The sequence below is a fragment of the Festucalex cinctus genome, chromosome 11, assembly GCF_051991245.1.
Source record: "Festucalex cinctus isolate MCC-2025b chromosome 11, RoL_Fcin_1.0, whole genome shotgun sequence".
In the NCBI taxonomy this organism is placed as follows: Eukaryota; Metazoa; Chordata; class Actinopteri; order Syngnathiformes; family Syngnathidae; genus Festucalex; species Festucalex cinctus.
This window is the reverse complement of record NC_135421.1, coordinates 8852832-8870301: the sequence shown is the minus strand read 5'-3', so window position 1 is coordinate 8870301 and position 17470 is coordinate 8852832. Positions and strand designations below refer to the sequence as shown.

At 43.4% G+C, this 17470-nt stretch overlaps 3 protein-coding genes across 5 annotated transcripts; 1 reads left to right on the top strand and 2 right to left on the bottom strand.

The window, feature by feature from the left end:
- The first annotated feature begins 2978 nt into the window (after window positions 1–2978).
- On the top strand, window positions 2979–4026 carry LOC144030344 (trace amine-associated receptor 13c-like). The gene is made up of 2 exons (XM_077536558.1): window positions 2979–3148; window positions 3219–4026. Exons 1-2 carry the CDS (start codon window positions 2979–2981, stop codon window positions 4024–4026), a joined length of 978 nt encoding a protein of 325 aa, XP_077392684.1.
- Window positions 4027–4512: 486 nt separating this feature from the next.
- Window positions 4513–12396, bottom strand: dok2 (docking protein 2). The gene is made up of 7 exons (XM_077537529.1): window positions 12258–12396; window positions 11929–12057; window positions 11692–11862; window positions 10987–11101; window positions 8657–8826; window positions 8341–8574; window positions 4513–8260 (listed from the first exon to the last, which is right to left on the bottom strand). The coding sequence occupies exons 1-7, from the start codon at window positions 12315–12317 to the stop codon at window positions 7700–7702; spliced, it is 1440 nt and encodes a 479-aa protein (XP_077393655.1). The 5' UTR covers window positions 12318–12396; the 3' UTR covers window positions 4513–7699.
- kazald3 (Kazal-type serine peptidase inhibitor domain 3) lies at window positions 12369–15501 on the bottom strand. Of its 3 annotated transcripts, none has more exons than XM_077537532.1 (5): window positions 15228–15501; window positions 14673–15111; window positions 14335–14540; window positions 13812–13959; window positions 12369–12508 (listed from the first exon to the last, which is right to left on the bottom strand). In XM_077537532.1, exons 1-5 carry the CDS (start codon window positions 15435–15437, stop codon window positions 12480–12482), a joined length of 1032 nt encoding a protein of 343 aa, XP_077393658.1. In that variant the 5' UTR covers window positions 15438–15501; the 3' UTR covers window positions 12369–12479. The 3 variants fall into 3 exon arrangements, with proteins under 3 accessions (XP_077393658.1, XP_077393656.1, XP_077393659.1); XM_077537530.1 differs by lacking the exon at window positions 12369–12508 and adding an exon at window positions 12594–12918 and having other exon boundaries at window positions 15228–15498; XM_077537533.1 differs by lacking the exon at window positions 12369–12508 and adding an exon at window positions 12594–12918 and having other exon boundaries at window positions 14673–15207; window positions 15302–15443.
- Window positions 15502–17470: the final 1969 nt, after the last annotated feature.

Below are 17470 nucleotides of genomic sequence, written 5' to 3'. Positions count from 1 at the left end.
TAATTAAAGATGAATGCATCATTTACGTAGGTGGTAGATTGGGGATTCATTAGGATGACTTGTGCAAACTTGGACTTGTTTTTACTAGGTGCAATGCTTGCATCATGACGCCTGTTTGTTTCACACCTTTAATTGCAGTCACGTCATTACGGAGCACTAATTGTAGCAGGTGTGAATCCTGTGCGTTTGTGACAGCCTCACACCAAAACATGATGAAACAAAATAAACAAATAGTCTTCCTTTTATGTGCATATAGATAGATACTATCTATCTATCTATCTATCTATCTATCTATCTATCTATCTATCTATCTATCTATCTATCTATCTATCTATCTATCTATCTATCTATCTATCTATCTATCTATCTATCTGTCTGTCTGTCTGTCTGTCTGTCTGTCTGTCTGTCTGTCTATCTATCTATCTATCTATCTATCTATCTATCTATCTATCTATCTATCTATCTATCTATCTATCTATCTATCTATCTATCTGTCTGTCTGTCTGTCTGTCTGTCTATCTATCTACTTAGTACTTGCTTACCTATCTACTGTACCTACCAACAGTGACTACCTAGCCACCAACCTGATCCCCTACCCATCCATCCATCCATCCATCCATCCATCCATCCATCCATCCATCCATCCATCCATCCATCCATCCATCCATCCATCCATTTATCCTCCAAACTATGGTACATTGAGATGACACTGCACATACTGTATCAATAATCTATCATTGTCAAAGTTACAAAAGGCCTGATTATCAGATGTCTTCAAAATGACTATCCTGACCGATTTTCTAGTGGCGTGTGTTGATTTGCTTAGAAAAGGGTCAGAACTGTCAAAACTGTTCAATATTTACTGGTGCTAGCAAGATTAGTCAAGTGGTCATCGACGTAGTTGAGGGCTAATTTAAGTTGGCATTTATTAAGTAATTTTGAAGGCTGAGAACCGCTCCAGTGAGAGTTGGAGATCACGGCTTGATGAAGCCAACAGCACCACATCATCTGCAAAAAGTAGAGATGCAATGCTGAGGCCACCAAACCGGACTCCCTCAACGTTTCGGCTGTGCCGAGAAATTCTGTCCATAAAAGTTATGAACAGAATCGGTGACAAAGGGCAGACTTGGCGGAGTCCAGCCCTCACTGGAAACAAATCCGACTTAATGCCGGCAATGCGGACCAAACTCTGACACAGTCGTACAGAGACCGAACAGCCCATATTAGGGGGCTCGGTACCCCGTACTCCCGAAGCACCCTCCACAGGACTCCCCGAGGGACACTGTCGAATGCCTTCTCCAAATCCACAAAACACATGTGGACTGGTTAAGCGAACGCCCATGCACCCTCGAGGATCCTGCTGAGGATGTAGAGCTGGTCCACTGTTCTACGGCCAGGACGAAAACCACACTGCTCCTTCTGAATCCGAGATATGACTTCCCGACGGACCCTCCTCTCCAGCACCCCTGAAAACCTTACCAGGGAGGCTGAGGAGTGTGATCCCTCTGTAGTTGGAACACACCCTGTGGTCCCCCTTCTTAAAAAAGGGGCTCACCCTGGTCTGCAAATCCGGAGGCACTGTCTCTGATGTCCATGCGATGTTGTAGAGGCCTGTCAACCACGACATCCCCACAACATCCAGAGCCTTTAGGAACTCCAGGCGGATCTCATCCACCCCCGGGGTCTTGCCAACGAGGAGTTTTCCAACCACCTCAGTGACTTTGAACCCCGAGATAGCAGAGGCCACCTCAGAGTCCCCAGACTCTGCTTCCTCAAAGGAAGACTTGTCTGTGGAATTGAGGTCTTTGACGTATTCTCCCCACCGACTCATAACGTCCCAAGTCAAGGACAGCAGCACCCCATCTCCACTATACACAGTGTGATAGTGCACTGCTTTCTTCTCCTGAGATGCCGGATGGTGGACCAGAATTTCCTCGAATCCGACCAGAAGTCGTTTTCCATGGCCTCACCAAACTCCTCCGCCGAAGCTGAGTTCCGCTTGGCCAAACGGTACCTGTCAGCTGTCGCCGGAGTCCCACATGCCAAAAAGTCCCGATATCACTCCTTCTTCAGCTTGATGGCATCCCTTGCCGCTCTCGTCCACCAGCGGGTTCGAGGATTGCCTCTACAACAGGCACTGACCACCTTACGGCCACAGCTCCGATCGGCCACCTCAGCAATGGAGGCGCGGAACATTGACCACTCGTACTTAATGTCCCCCTCCTCGCCTGGGATAAGTGGGAAGTTCTGCTGGATGTGTGCGTTGAAAGTCTTTCTCTTTTTGACGGGATTCCACCAGATGTTACCAGCAAACCCTCACAATACGTTTGGGTCTGCCAGGTCTGACCGGCATCTTCTTCCACCATCTGAGCCAACGAACTACCAGGTGCTGATCAGTTGACAACTCTGCCCTTCTCTTCACCCGAGTGTCCAAAACATGCGGCCGCAAATCCGATGACACAACTACAAAGTCGATCATTGCTGTGGCCTAGGGTGTCCTGGTGCCAAGTGCACATATGGACCTATGTTTGACAAACACAGAAGTCCAATAACAGAACACCGATCGGGTTCTGATCAGGGAGCGGGGGGAATTCCCCCGATTCCCCCCAATCACAAGTCAAGTCAAGAGGTCTCACTGTCATTGCCCACGTGAGCGCTGAAGTCCCCCAGCCAAACGAGCGAGTCCCCCAGGGGGCACGCTCTCCAGCACACCTTCTGAATACTCCGGGGCCAAATGTGAAGGCTGGCCGGATCCGGCCCGCGGGCCATAGTTTGGGGACCCCTGGTGTAAAGCCTAGTGAAAGATAAAGGAGTGCATGTTAGGTGAGGTAAAGAGGGCGGGTGTTTATCCATCAATCAACGAAACGCCACCACGTCGGCTTCATGAAGTGATTAAAACCAACACGCCGACTTGAGACTAGACCAGAGAGCATCGAGTGGCTCCCCCTCCTCATTCCTTCTGCTCGCGTCGATTGGCGATGGAGAACGGTGAGTTGTCCGAACTCTGCTACCCACAGTTGAACTCCTCGTGCAGGACACCCAAGCAGCCGCCAGGCCAGGCCCTGCTAATCTACGTGCTGCTGTCCTCCATCTCGCTCCTCACCGTGGCACTCAACCTGCTGGTCATCTTTGCCATCTCTTACTTCAGGCACGCTTCATTCATTGGTTGCTTGTTGGCATCGGACGCCGTCCTCATGATGTTGCTGTGCTCTCTCCAGACAGCTGCACACACCCACCAACCTGATCCTGCTGTCTTTGTCCGTCTCCGACCTCCTGGTGGGCCTCCTGCTCATGCCCGTGGAGATCATCTACATCGAGGCGTGCTGGCAGCTGGGCGACGTGGCGTGCACGCTGTACTACGTGGCCGACTACGTCATCACGTCGGCCTCGGTGGCCAACATGGTGCTCATCTCGGCCGACCGCTACGTGGCCATCAGCGAACCGCTCTCCTACTTGAGCCAGGTCACCAAGAGGAGGGCGTGGGTCGCCGTGAGCCTCTGCTGGCTCTGCTCTTTCGTCTACCGCCTCTTGCTACTCCATGATCACCTGGGAGAGCCGGGCAGGTCCATCTCCTGCCTGGGGGAGTGCGTTGTCATCATCAGCAACGTAGCGGGCACGGTGGACCTGGTGTTCACCTTCATCTTGCCCGTCGTTGCCATCCTCATCCTCTACTTGAGGGTGTTTGCCATCGCCGTCAGCCAGGCGCGCAGAACGAGCTCCCGCGTGGGCGCCGTCCAGGGCCAACGTCTGGTGAAGAGGAGCGAGCTGAAGGCAGCCAGGACTTTGGGCATCGTGGTGGTGGTCTTCCTGATTTGTTTCATTCCCTATTACTCGCCCACCCTGGCGGGAGAGGACACCTCGGTGGACGCCACCTCGGCCGCCTTCGAAATCTGGCTGACCCACATTAACTCTTGCCTAAACCCTATCGTCTACGCGCTCTTCTACCCGTGGTTCCGCAAGAGCATCAAACTCATCGTCACGCTTCAGATCCTCAAGCCGGGCTCCAGGGATGCCAAAATACTCTAGCATGATTTGATTTGGGCTCCCTTTCAAAGAGTTTCTACATATTTACTTGTGTATTAATCATTACAGAGATGGAAAAGGATTTCACTGCACACACAAATGAATCTCAATATTCATTTCAATGAGTGTGTATCTGTCGTAAATTGGCGCTATGAAATTTTAAAAAGTACCTATGTTGACTCTTAAAAATAAACAGTTTTGTTTCACTTTAAGAGAAGCATCCCTCTTTTTGTATTTATTCCATAACTCCCTTGGCTTGTTGTCCATTTATTTTCCAGGATGGATTCATAAAATTGTCTGAATCTCAATCAAGACTCAATATCCTTCGTGTTCTTTTTTTTAATGTCATGTGTTGATATTCAAGTTTGAAAGCTTGTGTTGTTAGTATTGTTTTCAAATTGTGTCATTTAAGTGTTCTTTCCTAATGAAGTGACCGATGCATAATGTATGTGTTCATCCGTGCTTAATTTGAGTTTTCCCAATGTGCAAATAAATACTTCTTGAAACAATCTTGGCATACAAAAAAAAAAAAGTCTTATTTTAGATATTACAAGTTATTATGCATGTAGGCCTATAGTATCCACAATCTCAATGCTGTGGACAAAATGAGGTCAGGTTATAATTTCTGTCATGAATCATAAGTGAATTAATTTCATAAAAGCTCAATTATATTGGAAAACAGTGACTACCTAAAATTTTACCTTTGGATTATTCCATCTTTACCTTAAAAAATTTAAAAAAAAAACAAAAACAAAAAACTTTAGAGCAACAGAATGAATATGGTTGAACCATTATCTGGGGGAAAAAAATACATCTGGAAATAATACAAAACATAATTGAAAGTCCAAAATATGACTGCTTTTGTGATGATACCCTTTGCTGATGTGAGCTCTTCAATTAACAATATTATACAGATTATTATCCAAGAAAGTAATTGACAGAAAATGTGATTCTCTCCACCCAAAAATAATCACTGTAACATTGTATGTGTCTGCAAAATACAAACATTTAATGGAAACAAATAGGGCGGAAAACATAAACTAGAACTTATCACGAGAAATAAGTCTCAAAAACCTTTGAGAAAATAAAGCATACATAAATAGGAAAATCTGCTCAAATTTTTGTGGGGACGTGTGAATAGAGTCAAAATGAATATTCTGCCTACATGCAACTATATGCTTTGAGTATGTTACATATTAAAAAAAAATGAAAAACAGTTGGTTTCAACAATTGCACAAAACAATCACAACAATCAAGAAACTTCATACAGGAGATTACAAGGCTTTTTGATGAAAAAGGAATGACTATTTTGAGGGCTGTAGTGGGTTGGAGGTTTTCTTTTGGGTTTGTGGTATGCTTCGGGTTCGGGTGGATGGTAGAAATGAGCCGCTTCGTGGAGTGGTAATTTGTGTTGTGGTTTTGTTCTTCTGCTTGTATTTTCCGAGTTCCAAAAAAACAGGAACATCAATCTGAGCCAGAAGAAAATCAAACAGAGATTTAAGGTACTACCTGTTGGCAGTAATAAAGAGTAGAATTTAAAGTGTAATATAAGTCACCTTATTTGGCAAAACAACTGGTGCAACTATTATAACAGTGACATGTTGATGATGAGTTAAATACACCAGCATTTATAATCAAATAGATATATATATAAAAATAATAATCTACAATTGAATTTGTAATTATTGTAATTACTTATAAATTACAGTAATATAAATTATTTCATTTTTTCTGCTGTTGGGACATTGTTTGATGAATAATCTTGGTCACCAAAGTAAGTATAGTTCATTTGACAAAGTGCGATGACATTTAGCTTTATTCATTTAAAATTACTTTAATTCATACTTAAATATTTATTTTGTGTATTCGTTATTGTCTTCTGTCATTACGTTGCACACGTTCATGAAGCTGCGTGCACTCTCTCGTGCTGGACTGAAAATAAAATACTGGCCACCAGGTGGCAAAATTGCTCATTTTAAAATACTGTAGGATGTAGGTTCATGTAACACTTATTCAAGAAAAACGAAAAACACAAACCGGTGCCTAATGATTTGAGTGTCATTATAACGATAAAACAAAAAATATAATTTGAAGCCAAAACAAACCAAACTTACTCCGAGGATGGGGCCGCCATTTTACATTAACCAAAAATGTTTTAAATAGATCCACTTGTGTACTCACAAGAGTGTACTGTACTCACTTTTGTTGTCAGGGGTTTGCTTATGTTTGTGTATTTTGAGGTAACAATTAATTTACAATTATTAAGTCGCATACTTTTCATTGTGTCCAAGTGTCATTACTTCAGTGTTGTCCCGATGAGAATGAAACTCTGCATCATACCATACCCTCTTGAAACCAGCTGTACTGTATCAAACCGAATTAGAATCCAGCTGAATGGAACCAAATAGAATCGTTCCACTTTAAAATGAACCGTTCTTGATGGTATCGCACCGCATGTTTCATATCAAATTGTCTTTATTGAAGAGATGTCCACCCCTAGCGTGTATTACACTGCCCCCTAGTGGCCAAGATTCACACATGAGCAGAATAATCGCCATTGAAATTTAGCATGAAATCATGATGCATAAACCGTTGTTTTTTTGTTTGTTTTTTTTACATTATATTTAATTTTGTCATTACTATAATAGGAAGTACAATAGTGTAGAGCAGGAATCTCAAACTTGTGGCACAGGGGACATTTACACTCAGCAGGATGATTTTGCAGCCCCCTACTCATGTTAGTGCAGCCTCCCCGCCCGTTTTTTTTTTTTTTTTTTTTTTTTTTTTTTTTTTTTTTTTTATTTAAATGTGTCGTTGCCCTGTGGGCGTTGTGTGTGTGTTGAATTACTCGTGGGCTAGGCCTAGGATAGCTCAGGCTCATGGTAGCTTTCGGCAAAAAATAAATAAAAATAAATCTAGTTAATGGACAAGATATCTTGTCACCCAGTCAAGTCTTTTTCAAACGTGCCGTGCAGCAGCACCTTGGAGGAGGCAGACCCTCACCTTAGAGTTGCTACCATGGAAACCCACTTCCCTGACGACATCTTCTTGCAGTGCTTCACATTATTAAATGGACTCGCTCTATTCTAGTTAAAGTTGTTTAGCACCACATACTGTGTAAATTGCTGCCCATTTGGCATCCATTGCAGCTTGTTCATCCTTTGTGGACATTTGTGGCCCCTCCTCAAGGTTTCTTATTCTACCTCGGATTTTTTTGTTTTTCATTGCCCTCTTGTGGTTAGATCAGGGGATGTTGTTAACATTTGTCAACTGTGGGCATGTGAAGCCATTTTGTGATTAAGTGCTATATACTGTACTATAAATAAACTTGACAAAAGAACGAAAACAGCCAATTTCAAGAAAAACAGGAACGGAATGTTTTTTATGTTGTGCACAGAGGCACCTGACATGTCTGGAACGGATTACAGTGTTCCCTCGCTATATTGTGGTTCACCGTTCACGGCCTTGCTGTTTTGTGGAGTTTCATCCGTGATCATAACTTTATGTATCGCAGGTTTACCTCGCTATTTTGTGTGGGTTTTTTGTGTGCTAATATTCTTTCTTCTAAGTTAGACCAGTATATGTATACAAAAAAAAACAAAAAAACATTTAGGGGATCTATGAGCAAGTTGTAAGTCAAGGCACTGCTATATAGTGCACAGCCCCTCAGCTGCGGTCAGACGATGTCGTTGTCACTGTCGTCATGGTGACATGCACCCGTCACGTTGTTGTACAACTTGTGGTCTTCTTTTGACACTTCCTGCACGTTGACAGGAAGTACCTTGCGGCCCCGTTTGGGGGCGGCGTAGAATTGACTGCGAGGGTCTGCGGGGGCGGCCATGACCCTCCACGCGTCTCCTTTCAGCTCCTCGGGAAAGTCGTATTCGGAGGGCGGGGCAGCTGGGGCTCGCGCGTCTTCAACTTGGGGCTCGTCGTAAATGTGATCCGCTTTCCGATACAGCGGTGTGGGGGTGCGGCACTCCGGGGCCTCGTCGCAGAGGCGGGTCGGGTTCAGCGTCACCTCTGAGTACTCGCCGTCCTGCTGACGGTTGTGTGCGGTGCACGGCAGCGTGCCGGGTGGCGTGTGCGGCGCGGGAAAGGTCACTTGGGAATACGTGGAGTCCATGGACGGCGGCTCGGAGGCGCGGGGACACTTTTTTCCAGAGGCCATGCCTACGCCATCGTCCAACGCCAGCCCGCCGACCCCTGCCACCGTCTGTGCCAAGGCCACGCCCACCTGACACAAATCAGCGGCGAATCTCAACATCATCATGACATGCTTGTTGTGCTATTATGTTGTGACATCACAATACTGACCCGAGAAGCCGAGGGTGGCCAGTCATGGGTGTGCGGCGTGGGCGGTAATGGCGGCAGGTTGACCTTCCGGGAGGGGTCCCGCTTCATGGGCACGCCTCCTGACGTTTGAAGGGCACGCTGAATGCTAATGGCCGCTTCCACCGCCTGGAACAGGGTGTAACCTTCTCTGGTGTCAAACTCAAAATTGCCTTCGCCGGATGCACAACGGCGACCCGCCTCCACTGAGAAACAGCTCTGAAACACACACGCGCACACACACAAAAATGTGACGCATCACTACTGTGTGCGTGTGCGCCTGTTTATGTGTGTGTGTAACCTTGTCCCGCCCAAAGCGGCGAAGGAATCTGTATGGCCAGGACATCAGTGTAACGCCTTGGTTGTCCAGCAGGTGGAGGGCGTCCACGCTGGCTCTTAGGATGCCATCGCCTTTTAAACTGCAACGTTCAGATGACGCAGTACTACGCACATGCACCTGGAAGTCACGCCCTACAAACACACATGCAGCCGCACACACACGAATACACAAACACACACCATGTTAGTGTATGTCGGGGGTCTGCAACCTGCAGCTCTGGAGCCACAGGTGGCTCTTCGGTCCCTCTCCTGTGGCTCCCTGTGGAGCTCAAAAAAATAAATAAATAAATACAAATATACAAATAAAAAGAAATAAAAAAATTGTCAAACATAAATATATATATATATATATATATATATATATATATATATATATATATATATATATATATATATATATATATATATATATATATATATATGTTCTTCAAATGAATTGATTTAAATTAAACGATGATGAATAATTAAATATTCAAAAAATGTCAGAATCCAAATTTTGAAATTGAAATAAAAAAATAAAAATAAAAAAAAAAGGTTTTCAAATTAGGAAAAGCAGAAAATTACCATAAAATTTCCATGAAATAGACAAAAAGGTTTTAAAATTAGGAAAAACACAAAATTACAATAAAATTTCCATGAAACTGCCAAAAATCTCAAAATTGAATAAAAAAAAAAAAGGCAGAAAAGAAAATGTTGGAAAAGTAACCATAAAATGTCCAAAACAAGAGGAAAGGTGGAAAATTACCATAAAATATACACAAAATTGCCCCAAAAAGAGAGGGCAGAAAAGAAAATGTTTAATTAAAAAGTAAATATAAAATGTCCAAAAACAAAATAAGAAATCTAAAAAAAAATTGCCCACCCCCCCAAAAAAAATACATAAAAAATAAATAAATAAATACAGAAATAAATAAATAAATATCGGAAAATGAATTTAAGAAAAGGCAGGAAAGAAAATGCTCAAAAAGTAGCCATAAAATGTCTAAAAACAAATGAATACATCAAGAAAATCACCATAAAATGTCCACAAAATTGCCAAATGTCAGAAAATTGATAGCATAAAAGGCAAAAAATAAACTAGCCATAAAATGTTCAAAAAAGGAAGAAGAGGTAGAAAACTAACATATGTCCAAAAAAAATCTAAAAATTTTTTTTTTAAATAAAAATAAGTATGAAAAACAAAGATGAAAGGTATAAGAAAATGAATCTATTGTATTTGTATAAGTACATTATACTAACACTAACACATCATCACAGTGTTCAAATGTTTTGCGGCTCCAGACAGTTTTTGGCATGAAATGGCTCATTTGGCAGTAAAGATTTGTTTATGTCAATGAGCTGTCGAATGTCAATTGCACAGCGATCGACTTCCTGTCTGAGTTGCTCATTTCCTGTGTGATCTATTAAAAGTAAATGTTCACAAAGTTAGAGGCAACCACGGATGTCTAAAAATAACCTGGACGTGTAATTTTGCCAAAGCGAGAACTCAAGTCACCGGCGTTCATTTTGTGTTGCCACTCACTAAGTGCACTTAAGTGAAAATGCCACAGTGCGGGGTGTACGGTTGTACCAATAAATCTGGGAGAAGATTTATATGTACATGTCATCATTAAGAACAAGATTGTAAATTTTCTCTCATAAGGTATATTCAGGGCCCCTCCATAAATGTACGTAGGGCCCCGTTGTTGGAAGGGGCCCCATTTTGCGCGAGGAACACATTGCAACATCAACCAGCGAGCTTTGCACATCACGTGTCAACAGTCCGACATGCACTTGGCACGTCTTCCAAAATTCCATGGCGACGCAAGATGGCTGCCCTCAGACTTCGCTTCAAAAGGCCACTGTGACTCCAGGATATTTAGACATCCGTGCAGGCAATACATGCTTGCTTCTCGCTCAGAATCTTTCTATAAGGTTTGCACTCTGCATTCCATCTATGTCCAAAACACATGCATGTACTTGTATGAATGTATGGTGGCTATTTATGTTAGTTACAGTATACATACTATGATATTTATGTTATATGTATGATATGTGGTTTTTATGCATATATTGCTATGTTCCATGTTTCTTTTATGTACATTAAGTTTTTTACATGTTTGTTACAAATTTCTTCAATGTACACAAAGTTCAATGTATGTTATGCTCGTTTTAATATTTTGTCCACATTTGCTTTCAGCCAGAACAAAAGTTGGCTTTACTGTCAGGAAAACTCATTTCCTGTTGCATGCTTTGAAGCTCAATGTAGCTCTCTCGCACACACTCACTCACACGCAAGCACGCACACAGTACCAGTGTTGGTGGTGGTGCTGTACAAAGCGTTGTCTTCCATCCCTTCTTGCTCTTTTCCTTGTTCTTGTTTTTGTTGTTGTTGCTCTCTGCTTTTGCTAGGCTCCTCCCAGCTCACCTGCATGTAGACAATCACAACAATAAGAACTATGCTAATAATAATAATGAGCATATGGTTAACTACAATTACATGTATTTTGAGTCTATATGCACACACACACACATGCTTTTCACACATGTAAGCTTCTATGAGTGAGTGAAAAAAATATATAATCGTGCGTGCTTTCAAATTGCCGCGGGAGTGACGTCACGTAGCTGGCAAATTTGCCCGGCCCCGTCTGTGACATGCCACCCCCCGCTCTGCGATTGGCTGGAGGGTTGTAAACACTGTCTTTCCACAGAAACGTCCCGCTGTTTACAAAACAAACATAAAATGGCGAAATACAGGCTGGTGGGGGTTTAAGACAAAATCATCACCAGAAATGAAGACAAGCCCTAATCTGTAAATTGAGAAGTAGTTTGTTTAAATCCTGTATTTAAAAAGTGCCTTTTCAAGTGTGAAACCGGCAGACTCGGCCTTTAAAGTGGGGAAATAAGAATCTGAGAAGAGAGCCAATACCCCGAGGGCTGAAAATACATCTAACTGAATTATTTTATATTAATGGGATGCTTATCCTGGCCAACGTAGAATAACGGTCATGTGCGTACAGGAAAGGCGAGCTGGCACAGCGTTGTGGTCCAGTCGTCGACGTGGTCAGCACGGGCCGCCAGCACCAAAACCTTGTCAACGGTCTCCAGCAGGAAGGGGGCGGAGTCAGCGGGACACGTCTCCACGTGGATGTCGGTGCTCACGCGGACCAGGTCAGACAGACGGATCACCTGAGGGGCGGACGATGATGTCATTCAAGAGGGACACGGCACCGTGGCAACGAGCGACGGACGAACCTTAGTGTGTTTGCGTCCGCTCCTTTGCTTCTTTTCGCCGCTGCCGCCATCTTTGATTTCCCACAACTCCAGACGGGAGATGGATGAAGAACTTTCCCGGAACAGCACACACCACATGCTCTTCCACTTCTGCACACACACATAAGCATCAATATTTCTTTGTGGTGCAAACTTTTACCGTCACAAAGTGTGCCAAGGAAGTCAAAAGGAATGCAAACAAATCACACAACCACAAAACCAACATTTGGCTTCAATTTCCCTTTTGTATAAAACATGTTTGTTTGCTGTTGTTTCCATGTTAGCGTTAGTTTTGAGTTCGCATCCGTTACCTTTCCAAACCTATGGTGCTGAAGGTAAACATTTCCTTCTTTCTTTACGTCCTCGTCCATCCTCACGCGCAGTCGCCGCCGCCGTCGTCTTAATCCACTTAAACCGTCTTGTTTGTCTTCTTTGTTTGTTGCGCGTCTTTTGCTAACGTTTGTGGCTTCAACTTCCTCTTCTTGTGTGCTCACTGTCACTTCTTCTCTTCTGCATTATCAGCTTGACAGACGTCATTGCGGCGGCTTCCTGTTGTACGTTTCTTAAAAACACACATACGCGCACAACATACGTCGTACACAAGCTGAACTTCTTGTTTGTGTTTAAAGCAACAAGACAACGCTCTGTTTGGCTTCTGTCTGTATTAAATGTTTTATTTTGAATTTGTTTCGTTTTGTGTCGCTGGGATTTGACACTTCACAATCACATTGTTGTTGAATAAAATACAAAACAGCATACTTGTTAAGCTCATCTCTATTTGTATTTCTACAGTATATCTCTTTCTATGTAAACTACTCTAGCTTTAATAAAAAAAAAAGCTAATGGTGGGCCAGAGGAAAAGATTTCCTCATCGTCATCAGCGTCATCAATAAAGGTCATGGTCGTAGTCCTGGGCGTCACTCAGCTGTTTCATGACAGACACGTGATTGGCCAAGTAGGATGACAGCTCCTCTGAAGGACAAACACATGATGACCAATCAGGAGATTGTGTGACCATTAAGAGAGTATTACATTGGGCGACCTATCCAAATAAATTGTTGACTCAAGCAGAGAGCGCTTAATCGTGTCCAATCACAAGTGAGCATGGAATCAAGTGACCAATTAGAAGAGAGGTTGTCATTGAGTGTTATTCAGAAGAGTGTTGTCAGTGGACCAACCAGGGCAAGAGGGCATGTCGATCAAGCAGCCAATCGGAATGAAACATCATCAAACCATGTGACCTATCAGAGATCATTTTATTTGTTGGCCAATCAGAAGAGATCATCTAATCAAGCAGCCAATCAGAAAAAAAGTATTTATCAATAATTCGCTCAATAAGTGGGCGTCGAAAAGTGCATTTAATCATGCAACCAATCAGCAGTGAGCATCGACTCAAGTGTGCAATCAGAAGAGAGCGCTAAACAGCATCCATCCATGAGAGCATTTTTTTAGGCGACCAATCAGAAGAGAGTTATCAAGCGCGCAATCAAAAGAAAAATATCTTATCGAGCACCCAATAAGATGAGAGCGTTCAGTCATGGGTCCAATAAGAAGTGAGCATCGAAATCAAGCTACCAATCAGAACAGGGCCTTGAATCATGCAACCAATCAGAAGTGAGCATCGCCTCACGCATCCAATCAGAAGAGAGCATTTCATTAGGAGACCAATCAGAAGAAAGAGTCATGTGACCAACTAGAATTTCATTAGTTGACCAGTCAGAAGAAAGCTTCTATACTCAAACATTCAGAGGAGCACTACAGCCATGCGACCAATCATTGACTGAAGCGTCCAATCAGAATCATGATTTATCAAGGGACCATTCAGAATAGAGAACTGAATGATGCTATTGTCAGAGATGCCTCACCTGGTGGCAGGATCCCAAGTGCGGCCGAGGAAGAGGCAGAACCAAGGTTGTTGCGGGCAATGCAGTGATAGGTTCCCGAGTCCTGAGGCTCCGCCCCTTCAATCTGCAACCAACTGGAGAGCTCAAACTGAAGAGGACCACCACGACTCTGGAACACACACGTGAAAGAAAGCTAGCAACACATTTGTTCCTCACTTTTCATTCCAAATGTTGTTAAAATAACACTTCTTCCTTGCTTTATGCTAAGCTAGGCTAATGTTTCAGTCATTTTTCTGTTGTTTTTTTTATGCTGCAATCGGCTAATGTTTCAGTCCAGGTTTTTATGCGAGACGAGGCTAACGTTTCGGTCATTTTTCTAGTCTTTGCGCTATGCTAGGCTAACATTTTAGTCAAATTTCTGGTCTTTATACTATGCTAGCCAGTCATTTTTCTGTTTGTCATGCTACGCTACACTAGGCTAGCCTAGTACTTCACTGTTTGGTTTAGTATAGTTCTGTTGTAGGGTCATGCACACACGTGTCACCTGCACAGAGATGTGTGGATCATCTCCGGGCAGTACGACATCGTTGTAGTCGTCTCCTCCATCCTTCTCCAGTTTGTCACCTTCGCCTCGTTTGTCCTTGCGCCATTCCACCGCCGCCATCGGGAAGGCGAATACCTCACACAGGAAAACAAGATGGCTGCCACTCCCGTTCACTTGGTTTTTAGGGCCCACTTTGATCACCGGAACTGGCGAGGGAGGGAATTAGAAGTAAGGTGTGCACGTGTGTGTGTGTGTGTGTGTGTGGGGGGGGGGGGGGGGGGGGGGGGGTAATGTGCGTGTGTGGGTGTGTGTGTATGTGCGTGCACAGTCCTACATACCAGTCTTGCAGGGGCCCCTGCCCCTGGTGTGCAGCTTGGAGTCTGAGAATGCGGCCTCTTTGAAGTGGCACATGTTTGCATACGTCACTCCATCACTTCCACACACCGCCTCGCGCTCCTCGCAAACGCACACTTGCTCTTCCTCCTCATCTTCCTCTTCCTCTTCCTCCTCCTCGTGGCCCCATCCCCATCCAGCGGGTCGGGGGTCCGCTTGGCACCGCAGCCCGGCACCGCAGAGTCCAAAGCGGACGTTGACTCGTCCCGGGTCGCAGGCTTGCCCCTCTAGGTTGGCGCACTCCATGCAGCAACCGCAGCGGTCCGCGACCACGCCCGCCCGGCATCCGAGGGTCGCCGGGCACATGTCGGCTTGGCACGGGCCGCAACCAGCCGGAGGGGACGCCGTTTCGGTGACGTCGGTGGTGGGCGGCAGGTCGGTGGGCTGGTTGTCAAGAGGCATGCACGGACGCGGGTTCGGAGAGAGAACCAGGAACAAAATCACAATCGACAGAAACATGACCGTCCGACCGCTCGAATTCTGCCGTACAAAAAGTTTACCGTGAGGAATACAACGGCCTTTACGAAACACAAAATGTCAGAAAATAAACAGTAAAGTTTGTTTTGTTTCTCACGTTGAAAACAGCTGAGCGGCTCGCGATGCTTCCAACTGCACGTGTCATTGAGCAGCAATAACACAGTCAGACACTTCCTGTTTGTTCCTTTCAAGGAAAAGTCTAACCGGAAGTGATTTCTGTCCGTTTTTTCCATTCAACCATTATCCGAACCGCTTAGCCTATGCGCATCTTTTTTTTTTTTTTTTAATGCAACGAAAGCATAAAATAACCGATAAAATTACATAATTGATCTTTTGAGCTTGTTTTAACGTGCATCAATTTCTTTGTTTCATGGTTTTATGTCCAACGCACCCCCCTCCACACACACACACACACACACACACACACACAAAACAGCTGTTCCTCTCATCAAGTCTGCAAACCACCTGGATTTAAAAAAAAAAGAAAAAAAAAAGAAAAAAAAAACCTGCTTGAAAGGAACTTGGACATTCCAGCAGGGTTCCTGGAATCCTAAAGGCTCAGTGAGATGCTTTTCTCATTTCTTCTTCTCTCTCTAAACTGTTAAAAAAAGAAAAAGAAAGAAAAGGCAATGGTGTGGTGCGGGCTCACCGTTTTTCTAACCCTAGATCTTTTTCGGAGTTAGCGTGTTCACAAATAGCACAAATGTTAGGTTTGTGTGTTTGTGGCACACCGCTGCCTACCGTACTCCGCCCACATGTCACATGATACGAAACAAAAAAACAAAACAAAAAAAACACGTTTTCTTCTTCTTTAAAGCAACACTTAACTTTCAGTTCATGTTGCTTATGGCGCCGCCATATGTACAAAAGCGCTAATGTTCTGCCTGAAGGAAGGCCACATTTCACATGAGGACACGCACATTGCCTTGTTTTTGAACTCACGCCAGCGAGTGAAACCCGGGCCAGTGTTGATCCTTGACTGTCCTTTTATCCAGATAGCTTCTATTTTTCTTTTTGTCTCCTCAGACAAAACTTTTCAGTTGTTTTGCAGCTTCTGCTGAAAAGCAGTAATCGTGCATCAACATTCAACTTGACTTTTCTGTCTTATGCCTTAATTAAAGCAGTCAGCACAGTTGTCGTTTGTGTGGTAGTGTTCCTACCATCCTCCTCAAAGTAGCTTTGTGCCAGTAAAAATTACACAAATCCCCTCAGGCCACGGCAAAGGTACCATTCAACAGTTTCATAAGAAGAGTTATGAAAATATTTTATTAAGGTTGAAAAGTTCCTTAGTGCTACTTTAAAGTCTGTCTTAAATGATCAGGATATGATATGGCCAAAGGGTCCAGATGAATCAAATAGAAAAATCAAAATTGAAATATTGATATACAGTCTTCCCTCGCTATAACGCGGTTCACTTTTCGCGGTCTCGCTGTATCGCGGATTTTTTTTTAAGTGCAATTTTGCATATTTTTTTTACAGTAATATACCCATTTTACAAAATTTATGAAGGTTTGAACATTGTCAATGTTTGAACAAGAGAGAAATGTGAGAACATGTAAATGCCTCAATGAGAAAAGTGTATAAATTGTGGGGTCGGGGATTTTAGAGCCTTAAAACATTTATAAGAGTTGTAAAACATAAAGCTAACTACTTCGCGGATTTCATTTATTGCGGGTATTTTTTGGAACCTAACCCCAGCGGAAAACGAGGGAACACTGTATTCGAATTCCGCACTTAATTCCCTTTAAAATGATATATAATACATGGACATACCTCAAAAATTGGCAAGTTACAGCAATTATAATGTTGGAAGGTTGAAATCCCATAGTTTTGAAAAAGAAAGGGTTTTAAAGTTTTGGTACTTGCATCTTTCAAATGTTCATAACAATCAGTACCTTAGGAAAAAGATATGAACCTGTTAAAATATCAATGGAAAGTCAATTCAAATAGCAGGCAAGGCCATCGTCCGAGATTTTAAAACCCTATAATGTTTTGGAAGTTTGACCTCTCAAGAGATGAAATCAGCCTCAACTTTGAGGATCACATTCAGCTTACAATTCAATTTCAAGTATTTATTCTATGTATTTATCTGCATAATTTGGGCTTCCAGCTCAGAAAAACCACAAATCAGAATTTCAAAAAATTAGAATAGGGGAACTACTGTGAAGAAATCACTATGCATACTTCCCAGTGTTTTACATGGGAAAAAAAGGATGGCTGGTATTTTCAAAACAATATGTGAATCTTCAGTAGTTGGTTGGGAATC